General features: G+C 40.0%; 1 protein-coding gene across 3 annotated transcripts in view; it reads right to left on the reverse strand.

Annotated features, from left to right (window-relative positions):
• Positions 1-12045, reverse strand: part of LOC149786127 (uncharacterized) — a 66994-nt gene that overhangs the window by 31344 nt on the left and 23605 nt on the right. For 2 of the 3 annotated variants that reach the window (XM_089976462.1, XM_089976461.1), the window contains exons 7-10: positions 10410-10571; positions 8375-9947; positions 7204-7385; positions 5999-6102 (exon numbers count right to left, since the gene is read on the reverse strand). In XM_089976462.1, coding sequence (XP_089832588.1) covers positions 5999-6102; positions 7204-7385; positions 8375-9947; positions 10410-10571 — 2021 coding nt within the window. Of the gene's footprint in view, positions 1-5998; positions 6179-7203; positions 7386-8374; positions 9948-10409; positions 10572-12045 lie in introns of all 3 variants that reach the window. The other variant, XR_016424883.1, reaches the window with a different exon arrangement.

Raw genomic sequence — 12045 nt, forward strand, 5'->3', positions numbered from 1 at the left:
TGGTTTTGTCGTGAATCTTCTGGAAGTAGCGGGAAGATTCTGTCAAATATTCCGTCTTGGGTAAACACGGTCGTTGTGCCATTTTACCCCACAAGCAATTTAACATCACTTTGGCAAACGACCGCCTGCCTTCGTTTTTCTCGATGTGGTCTAAAGAGATGCCTTCTTGTTCATAGTATTTCTCTTTGAATTGTATTTGGTCTTCGGGAGTGTGACACCAGGAAGGATAGCCGCTGGCTTCTTGCTTCAGTTTCAAAAAGGCATCCACGTAGTCGGCGAAAATGCCTTTCTGCGTGGGGTCACCTTTGTGGTATTGTTGTGTCTTGGGAAAGTGGCAAATTTCGTACACTTCTAACAGTTGGTATCCTATGTCCAGAGCTTTGAACAATTCTACGCTGACCCAGGTTCCCGTCAAGGCCCGTTCTTCCTGGGTGTGCTGACAAGGTTGGTCTTGGTTGCAGATTTCGGCACAAGTACGGCACAAAGGAAACATCAGTTTGCCTTGGCAATGGTGAGGTAAGACAGGATGGTATAGGTTCGTGGGAGGCAAAATTTTACACTTGATCAAGCCTTCGTATTGTCGAATGCTTTTCAGGTCGATGTGTTCCGTCAGCAATTGCGGGTTCCCTACAGGAAAGCGACAATATTTGCACACGTAGGGATACAGCGAACACACGTCCAAGTATTTGATTTCTTCTCCTTTCTCTTCGTCGGCTTGGTACAGCAAACAGGTGGCATTGGTCCTTCCTCCGTACAAACTATCCCTCGGGTTCAGCGGGTCCATCAGCTTGTAACTTTCCACGACACGTTTAAACTCGGGATCGGTTTTCAAACGGTGATCGTACTCGTGTTCCCACATTTCCACCACTTGGTATCCTTGCTGTTCTAACTTTAGGCGTCGCTGACAAGTGTCCTGGTACAGGTCTTCCATGGTTCGTTGTAAAAACTGATTTTCAGTGCCACGGTCAGGGTAACAGACGGGACATCCGTGAAATAAGCAACCGTTAAACTCGTACACGATCTTAGGGTTTTCTAAGTCCCAGCCATCGACCGAATGCGTTCCGATGGTCTTTTCGCCCCCTCCGTTGCGGGCATGCTGAATCCATTTGTCTTCCTTGTCGCACAAGTAATGTAACCGGTGTAGGGCTTTGACCGAGTATTGACGCTTGACATAGTGGGTCGTTTGAGGACTGATGACAGCCACGGTGTTTTCAGGCATGAATCGTTGTCGATACTCTAAGGTGCAAGCTTCTTTCAAAGGATCAACCCCTCCGTGTTCCATGAACAGTTCTCGAAATTTTCCACAGCAACGCCGTAAAATGTCCACGTCGGAACGACAATACTTTAACATTTCTTCCTGAAAGTCGAAAGGGTCCGAGGCGTGAGCCTGGTACCAAACGTAGAAAGCTTCTCGTTGTTCGGTACGCATGTTGTCGGGGTCGTAATAGTGAGCCTCAGGTAAATGGGGTAGAACGGCGTGTTGATTGGCTTCCGTATTGAAAAAGTGTGGAAGGTACCCTTTAGCCATTTCTGTCATTCCAAACGTTTTAGGCATTCGACTCAAAGGCATGGCCAAATAGCTCATCGAATCTTTAAACTGTACTTGTCCCACTTGCATGAAAATGATTTTGGCTGCCTTCAAAGTGACTTTAGGACGTCCGGTGCCATGTTCCGTATAGTATCTGAGAAGAAACTGTCTATCGTATCCGGAGAAATTGTGAGCCATCACCGTGGCATGACGATGACAATCTCCGTAACGTTCGATGTCCTCTTGGCTCCATGTCTTGTCGATGGGGTCTAAGACCCACTGGGCAAAATCGGCTAACGTGTTCGGTCCTCGAAAGATTTTTTCACGCCCTCCAGGAATCTTGCTGCAGTGAGGGCAATAACTGAAGATAGGTTCTTGAATGCACTTCTCGCACGCTCGATGAGCCACGCAAAAATTAGGAATGTGAATGCCGGTCTCTTGCATGCATTCGAAATCAAAAAAGATGAAATTGCCTTTCTTCTTGTGACCGTCCTCTTTCTCTGGTGGGGATTGGTATTTTTGCACGTAGCATTGGTGTTCCAAGTCCACGATGTGGTGACAAATGTGACATTTTTTCTTTCCTGAACATACGTGTGTCTTGGCATTATTGGTACGTAGGCCTTGTCCACACGTAGGGCACAATCTCAGGAGTTGACAAGCACATTTTTGCTGTGAACCTTGCGTCTTCAGATGTTGTTGGTAACAGGCAGGGCTGACAAACGTGCGCAGACAAGCAGGACAATGTACTCTTTCTTGTCCTTCGCTCAGACAGGGTGGAGAGGCCAAACATCCTGAGCATTTCAATCCGCAATGTTTGTGTTGCTCTCGATTATTATAGCCATAGTCACATTTCTCACAGTAATATTTGTATCCCAGGAATCCGGTGATAGTGGGAATGGTATCGAAATGGTCATCGTGATGATAAAGGTGAATGTATTTTCCATCCTTAAAGTCTTGGCCGCGAAACAACAGAGGCCCGCGCACTTCTTGAGGGTGCACTTGCAAGGTGTAGAATGGAGCTAGGACATCTTGCAATGTTTGCATTTGAGGAATACCGCAGGGTGTGTCTTTGGACAGGCCAGCTTGTTGTAACAGGAGTTCTGCTTCACTTCGTTGTTTGGCTCGGTTCGATTTTCGAATGTTCTCCCAGGCTCTTTTCCATTCTACCGTGTCGTTCTTGTCGGCATAGGTTCGTCCCACTACGATAGCCCTGGCTAAACACATCTGGTCTTGAGGGTTGTGAATTCGGACGAGGCTCGTTTTGGTGATGCGAAGGTCGTTCACCAATAACACCTTATTGCGTTGTCCGGTCCATTGAGGAGGAGAGACGTGGGTCATGTCCAGTGTGGCTTTTCCATCGGTGATGTCAAACTGGTCATTAGATTGTTGCACGTGTTGAATATTGTCCATGACTTTGGAAGCAGTCAATTCTGCGGGTCTGCTAAACTCGATCCAAACAGGGGATTTCAAACCGTCGTGTTGTATGGAAAGTCTCAAGCGATCGTCTTCTTTGGGTTGACATTGTCGCTTGAATGCAGTGAGCAAAGAATCCCACACCCCAGTAATAAACTCTTCTGATTTCTCTAACGGTACTTCTGCCTTGAAATCTTTAAACTTCACTGAGTATTTGTAAGCCGTAGTTCTAAATTTTCTAGAGGAGCGCTTTTCCGTCTCTCGAATGGAATAGTACTTTTCAGGGTTGACTAAGGGTGGTGAACTTGGTTTAGAGGGTTCGGATTCTGGTTCGCTCATGTCCTCTTCAAAATCACTGGCATGAATTTGTGCCAAGACTTCAGCCCTGGTACGAGGCGATAGATCACGTTTCTGTCTCTTACTTTCTTCTTCTTTCTTCTCGAATGAATAGGATCGTTTCATCTTGAGTGAAAAAACGTCAAATGACTCAAGTTTAAACACCATGGGCTAATTTATAGTCATGGCAGACCAGCGTATATAAAAGGGTGTGTGTCTTTGTCCTTTCACTATTCATTTCACTCTCTAACCGAGCACAACGATGGAAGAGACTAGCCAAATCGAACGTTTCATCAGAGCTTTGCGAGGGGTCATTAGAAAATTCTCTTCAGACCAGCCGACGGACTACTCTCCTTCCTTTTGAGATAAAAGTGAAGATACTTGCTATATCTGTCAGAAGAAAGGGCATTGGTCTTCAGAGTGTCCAGACCGTCAAAAAAGAAATAAAACAGGGGCTAGAAAAGACAAAAGTCAAGATACCTGTTATTATTGTCAAGAAAAAGGACATTGGTCTCCAGATTGCCCAAAAAAGAAACAAGACGAGTCAGAAGAAAAGAGGGATTCTTCAGAAGAAGAGAGAGATTCTTCAGAGGAAGAAAGCAGCCAGGTGAAGAAAAAGAAACAGGAGAAGAAAAGAAGAAGGGAAGAAAGTGAGGAGGAAGAAGAGGAAAAGACTGTGACGGTGAAGAAATTTAAAAAACAGAGAGACTAAACAATGAGACAGAAGAAGTCTATGAACTTTTTAAAGTGTTTTGTTGTGAATTGTGAATTGGATTGTAACTATGGATAAAAGAATACATTAATTATATAAGGTAAGTGTCTTTGAGTTTTGATTTTAAAAATAAGAACGTACACTCACGCACTCATATACACGTACTATAGGGGTAAAATGGGGTTTTTTTTGTTGATTTTTGAGTTATTGGCAAATTGAAAGGCTATCTCTTTTCCAGAGACGTGGGTGGCCCTGAAAAGGGCCTTTTGTTTTGGTGTAGGGGTGAGTTTGAGCAATCAACTTTAACTGCCTTAAGCCTTTGCCACGGCCAAGGCCTACTTCTGGACTGCGTACTGTTGATGATGAATGGGTTGAAATCACTAAGGGTGGTACGGTAGGCTTAATCACAGGGTTGACGTGTTTAGCTCGGGAAGGTCGTATTCTCTTCGGTCGTAATAAAGAAGTCTGATACATTTGTTTCAGACTTCTTAACTCCGCTAAAATGTCCAACAGTACCGTGACCGTTTGATTTTCACCCTCTTGTTTCTTTGCTGCTACTTCTTCTTCTTCTTGTTTTTTTTCTTACCTCTTCTTCTTGCTGCTGTTGCTGTAGGAGAAAAGCTTGTTCCGCTTCCTTTTGTCGTTGTATAAATTTCTCCAATTCTTCTTTCTGTCTCTGTCAAAAATTCTCCAATTGCAGTAATGAAGGTGACGAAGGTTCCGGAACAAATTCTTGCGAGGTAAGAAAATCCACAAAATCCCAATTTACCTCTTCTGAAAGTAAGTCCGGGTTCCCTTGGGCGGTCTCCACTGCTGGTGCACCCCAATGAATCGTTTTCTGAGTTTCCGTCATGTTGAATCACTGTCGCATAGATTGACTGCACACAGGCGCTAGCGAATCTATATAGACCACGTGACGTCACAGACTGTTCTCTTCGGATTGTATGCGGACTGACTGAATTTTGTAACGCGTGTTTGGATTGGTCAATGAACTCAATCCGTTTCAATCCTTCCTCTACCTATAAATAAGCGCAGTTCACTGCATTGATTCACCTGTTCTCGTCGCCTCAAGATGTGGACCACAGTCGAATCATCCACCCTTGTGTCTTCAATGATGTTTAGGACGGACATGCTCATGTATGTCCGATCCAAGTGGACCGTTGTCCACAAGTCAGACACCAGTCTGTGGATACGAAGAGTGTACGTGGAAAGACAAGGTTGCCTCAAGAGGACTCTGATTTATGGCCCTACACTAAGACGCAGCTTGAGGACAAGAAGATGCCGCAGATGCCCTTTATGTTAAGTGCATATTAACATAAATCCAAAGGCTCTTTTCAGGGCCACCCACATTTCTCGAAAAGAGATTGACTTTCCATTGCCTACCCCCTTTTTTAATTTTTTTTTATTTTTATTTTTAATTTTTTAATTTTTTATTTTTTTATTTTTTTTAAAAAAAACAAAACAAAACAAATCCCATGTTCAATTGCCTTTGTCCCTAGAATGGATATTATTTTTTTTCTCCCATTGTTCAATTGCCTTTGACCCTAGAATGGATATTTTTTTCCATTGTTTTAAATGGCATTGTCCCTAGAATGGATATTACCTTTCTCCAATGTTAAATTCCCTTGTCCCCAGAGTGGATGTCTTTTTTTCCCATGTTAAATTTACATAGTCCCCAGAGTGGATATTGCTTCCCATGTTAAATTTACGTAGTCCCCAGAGTGGATATCATCTTTTTAATATTGAACTCCCGTAGTCCCTAGACCGTCCCACCATACTACTGTGGTATAATTAATTTTCACCAGATCTATAATGGTTGATGAAGTGGTATAATTGATTTTCTCCAGATCTATAATGTATGGGCTGTTGAAGTGGTATCATTAATGTTCTCCAGATCTATAATGGTTGTTGAAGTGGTATAATTAATTTTCCCAAGATCTATAAAGGTTGTTGAAGTGTTATAATTAATTTTCCCCAGATATATAATGACTGTTGAAGTGGTATAATACCTATCCATCGAGTCTGCACCAGAAGCCGACGACATGCTGCTTGAAAACCGGCTGTCTCTGGAAGATGTTATAGAGTCCCCAAGCCTTCCTTTATCTTCAAAACGCTGTTCGTTCAAGGAAATAACGGCAAAGTATTATCCATCAAATTTGGTAAGTGTTGAGCTTTTCTGAGGACATGATCTTTGATCAAACAGAGAAAATATGAAAACCATTATAAGGACCCGCTGTTTGTTCATGAAGAATGATTTCTTCTGTGCATTCTTACATTGCAAAACTTTTCCCTTCTGGATCTAAGATTCTACTGTACGTACTTGTTAATTCCTTTTTAGCAATATAGTGTGCAGTCATATCTAAACAAGATTTATCAATGTACTAACTCTATTTACGTTCGTGCTTTGAAGTCTGTCTGCAAAAGTACCATAGAAATACAAATTCCTATTTGACTCTGTAAAGCTTACTGTAAGCGTTATATAATCCGTTATGCACAGATGAGTAAAGACAGCATATATCTAACCGGGAACAGACGAGTATTCACAGTATATACCTGTCCTGGCACAGATGAGTATAGACGGAATATGCCTGACCGAGCACAGATGGGTATGGACAGCATATGCCTGTCCGTGCACAGATGACTATGGACAGCATATGCCTGTCCGAGCACAGATGATTTTCGGCGGCATATGGCCTGAGCTGTACAGATGAGTATAGACGGCATAGCTTTACCGGTCATCCCCAATCCAGAACAAACATGAGTAATAATATGTGTTACTAATTACGATACATTATTTCTTTTCTTAAGTGGTATTGCTGCTGAATAGTCTACCTGAACTGCAAATTGACGAATATTTTCGCTTAGTGTTTGCAGTTAACTTTCTTCATTTAAATTTATAACTTATAACATATATCATTCATTTATTATTTATCCATCAAAAACACCATGTATCATAAAACGTTAACATTGCTTTCAATATCCCTCAGTTTTTGTCCTAAGCATGATTGTCTTTATTAAAACCTCGTAAAAAATGTACTGTTAAAAAATGTACTGTTCGATCACGAATCCTTTTCATGTTTGAATGATTTTCAAGCACCCTTCTAACTGTCTTGTCTAAAAGTCTTGTGCTAACTTGTTAATTTGTTTGCACGTAATGATTACATGTTATATGTACACGTTATGTACATAAAACCAATGCTACATATTTACTCACAGCATAAAATCTCTCAATTTTCCATTGCTCTTGGCGAGATCTGTACCGTTTGACTAGCTTGATGTGGTCTTTACGTATATTTGGGTATTGTTGGTCCATACGTGATAACCCGCCTTTCTTAATAGCATCCTGTATCTGAATAAACATCAGCCAGCATTCGTTCTGGTCAGCTTCAGCTTCTTCTAAAATATTATAAAAAGTCTATTCATTATAAAAAGTCCATTCATTTTAAATATGTCCTAAGTAGTTTATTAAAGCAATTATTGACGAATACTGAGATGTCACAGAAAAGATTTCGTAACACATGCAAAACTTCATCACTTCAAAACAAAATAATTTTTAGCTTTGTCTTATACATTCCTGATATTTTTAAGTTCAAGTGATCCAGATTTCTACTTTCATCGAGCCGAACATTTCTTTCAAAACTATTCCTACAAACTGATAAATACATCATAATGATGTTTTATTTTATTTCACTGCATACAATCTCGAGAAATTAATGATACTACATTCATATAACCCGTATCAAGAATGATATCGCAATTTTTTAAACATTCACCTTCAGTTTAAATAACATATAAAATAACTCTTTGTGTCAAAAAAACCAATATGAATTCCGTTTAGAGTCTTACATTAAACATTTTTTCTCTACTTTAAAAAGAAGTAATTTTCATTATACTGTACGCCAATGTGATTACAATGATGGAACAATGTCATCGTGACATGTACAATTACTGCATCTTGTAAATAAATATGCACTTGTTACGTAAGTTATAAGTATGATGAACATTTCACTTCCCGATAAATGAGAAAGTTAATGATCAAATTAATTCGATGTAGAAAGCACATATATTGAACTTTGCTAACAGATTTTCTTGAAATATGTTGGACTTTACCCCTTTGATAGCTATCTCTCAGAATTCTTTGGACTCTAGCTCTTTAACAGTTATCTGAATTCTTGAGAGGGGATAAGTACCAATGATTGAAAATACCGTTACAGGAATAACTGATTGTGTCACCTATTAAAGTGTGTTTGAAAGCTGGGTACCGAGAGTACATCAAAACAATTAACATGGTAACAATGGTGTATATAAAACAATCACTCGCCTGCAAATTTTATTTACGTATCTTTCGAAAGGATGGTGTTTAATGGGGACCTAAATATAAATACCTCTAAGTCCAATGCTCCTGTTTTCCTTCGCCTTTTTCATGTAACACCTAGCAAGTTGGTAACGACTAACTGTAATACTTTGATGTTCCGTGTCGTGTACGTATTGCTGAATTTTAAGTGCTTTTTTGGCGTCGGCTATGGCGTCCGAAAAACGTTTCAACCTCAGATAAATATCGGATCGGATCCTAAGCCGGTCAGCATGGCAGGGATCTGCTGTTCGCTTGTAATGCAAGTCCTGTTCTATGCATTCATCATACTTTTCCAACGCTTTTCCTAAAAGATCATTTGCTTCTTCCTTGTTTCTATTCCAGACCTTTAATGCATTTGCATGATATATACTGCCAATATTATGCAAGTAAATTGATTTGTGTTCGTGAAAACCGCCTCCAACTCGTCTGTCTATTAAGTCATACGATGTTTGATGACATTTAAGAGCACTGGAGAAATCCTCTAATTTGAAATGGACGTTGCCTTTGGCATTAATGGCAGCAGCATGATAAACTGTAAAAGCCTCATCAGGTTGGCAGGTCTTATAAAGTTCTAAGGATCTGTCGAACTCTCTAAGAGCTTGGCTGTACTGTCTCTTTTTGTTGAAAAGCATTCCCTGCACATAGTGGAATTCTGCAGCTGTAAACAATCTGTACACATCAGCTTTACCGTCTTCTTTACAATATTCTTTAAGAGGCAGTCCACGCAGAATATCTTCAGCCTTCGTGATCATGTCACAATCTAGACATGCCTCCGCCTGCTGAACGCTCCAGAAGAAAAATGCATCTGAGTTACCAAGTTCTTTACTTGTGTTTGCTAGTCTCTGAAAAACTGCCTGTGTGTCATCTGGTTTGTTAATACTTCTAGCAAACATCGCCAATCTTTTGCACGTTTTTATTTCCAGGGAATACAACAATTTTACATCGCAAGGACTGAGAACTGTTGATGCGCTGCTTAAAGAAAATACAGTTTGTAAGTGAATCTTATCGGAAACTGAAATTTGAAGGGCATGGTTTTGCTGACACCCGAGACCCTCTTCAAATTCCAACAATCTATGAAGGTACAGTTCAAGAAATCTAGATTCAGCTAGGTTAATGCAATCCAGAAAGTGTGTATTGTCTTTCAATAAGGTACTGATTGAATTGAAGACAAGAGGATGAAGTGAATAAGTAACTGTGTCTTCCTGTCCTTTCGTCAGCAAACCCTGGTTACCCGGATCACACGGTCCCCTACAATCCACCATGTGTCTGTATTTCAACTGAAGCAACGACATTTCCGCCCTGGCAATGCTTTCTTGAAAAGTTCCAATCGACCAAATAGCCATGACATTCTGAACGTTGAACGGACATAGGTTGAAGACAGACAGTTGGATAAATTGTTCTTTTTTTTCTTGCGAAAGATTTTCGAAGGACTTTTCAATGCAACACGAGACAATGTTTGAAAGTTCCCATTTAATTGAAGATATAACATCCGATACCGGGTACTCCCATTGTTGTCTGATAAGTCTAGACATTATACAAATAGCCAAAGGACAACCTCTACAAGACTCGGCCACTTGAGAGCTCTCGATAACTGTCAAACGCCTCTGTAAATAAACGAGTAAGCTGAAACATTATTAAAGTCACTGGAAACCCCACATCCCATGAAATCGTCACAGTTTGTTCATTTTCTTGCTTTAATTTTGAACGAGTTAATTTTTTAACGCAGGTTGAGAAAACTAAAAGCAAAGACGAGAATCTAAATGAATTATATGAACAAACAATACTACAATTTTAAGGTCCGTCTTCAATGTAACGCAATTTATTTATTTATTTATATATTTATTTATTTATTTATTTATTTATTTATTTATTTATTTGTCTATTTTAATGGCTATGCCAAAAAGACCTACAATTATTATGTTTTTTTCATACCAAGTCAATTTTTCTGAATGTTACAACAAGCTTCACTGGATGTTCTACTGACAAAAATAGCACCAAATCCAAAGCAAAAATAACTGTATAATGATTGTGAATACTTATTATCATGGTCCTATAAACCTACTCACTGGTGAGGCAGACTTCATTGCCAGCTTTTGTCCATCTTCTTGAGACAACCCTTTAAGCTCTTCTTCTCGCCAGTAGATTTCATCGTATCCTTGATGGATATTTTCTCCAGTTTTCAAGACAGCATTGTGAACCTTGAGTCTTGATGTTATGATCATCCGTAACTGACAAACCAATATAAAATCACAATATTATATTTGTTTAAATTGTATATACAGTTACTAAATTTCTGTACATTTCATTGAAATGCACGTTACATACTAGTATAGAGATTATGCCTCTGGTATCAACAAGTATATATTATTCTTGTGTAAGGAATGTGGTTTTAAAACAGAAACAAGTACAGTTAAACATTTTAAAACATAAATTTTATGAGGACAATACATTTATGTTCAACTGTAATACACTTTATAGAAGTTGGTACTCGTGATAGAAGTTGAAACTGATGCCAGAAGCTGGAAGGTGGTACTCATGCTAGCGGTTGGTACTCATGCTAGCGGTTGGTATTCATTCTAGCGGTTGGTACTCTTGCTAGCGGTTGGTACTCATTCTAGCGGTTGGTACTCATGCTAGCGGTTGGTACTCATTCTAGCGGTTGGTACTCTTGCTAGCGGTTGGTACTCATTCTAGCGGTTGGTACTCATTCTAGCGGTTGGTACTCTTGCTAGCGGTTGGTACTCATACTCATTCCAATGAAGTAAAAATAAAACACCTTTAATTTCAAATTTTCTACTGATAACTACACCTTCTATTTCACTGAATTTCACAATTTACTCTGCTGCCAGATAGGTGCTATTTCGTAGTTATTCAACTTTGGTTACATTTCTATCCACATTCCCTCCTTTTCCATCTTAAAAACGAAATACCTTTCAGACCTTGATTGCATAGACACCAGTATAGAACAAAAAACAAAAAAACACATTTGAATGCGGCAAATAATATTGTGCTAAAAATGTTTACGCTGTTTCGGAGAAAGACTGGTCAAGAAACGATAATCCTAGTTCCTTCATTAGACAACACGAATAATATCTCACTCACAGGTCTCCTACATTCAACTTTCACGAACCACCGTTTCACAAATGCCTATTCTTCCCCGAAACTTCAAACCCGCATACATCAAAACCTCTGGCAGAAGTCCCACTCTGGGCATAAGATGGAATTAAACTTCAAAGTGTTGTGATGTGATTTGGATTTTTAACGTAGCTTTAACAATTTTTCAGTCATATCGCTACGATGTCTGCGGTGTGGCAGTTTATAGTGATGTCTAGCACTGGAGCATCATGCCGCAGACATGTAGCATGATGTCCCACCCAGTCACATTATCCTGACACCGGGCCGACCAGTCCTAGCACTAACCTCTTAATGCTGAGCGCCAAGCGAGGCAGCTGTTAGTACCATTTTTGGTATGATTCGGCCGAGGATCGAACCCACGACCTCCCGCATCCGAGGTGGACGCTCTAACCACTAGGCCACCGGAGCGGTACAAACTTCAAAGTATAATATTGTGAAATGTATATCAAAATGAGCACATCCAATCGAAAATCGCTGGCTGCCCCAGTTATGAGCTTCCGTCTTAGTATATCGATGCAGTTTAACGTTTACGTCCTAATAAAAAAAAACCACATCGATGTTCATAGT

Source organism: Sinohyriopsis cumingii, chromosome 12 (genome assembly GCF_028554795.1).
Source record: "Sinohyriopsis cumingii isolate HCF-2022 chromosome 12, ASM2855479v2, whole genome shotgun sequence".
Lineage (NCBI taxonomy): Eukaryota > Metazoa > Mollusca > Bivalvia > Unionida > Unionidae > Sinohyriopsis > Sinohyriopsis cumingii.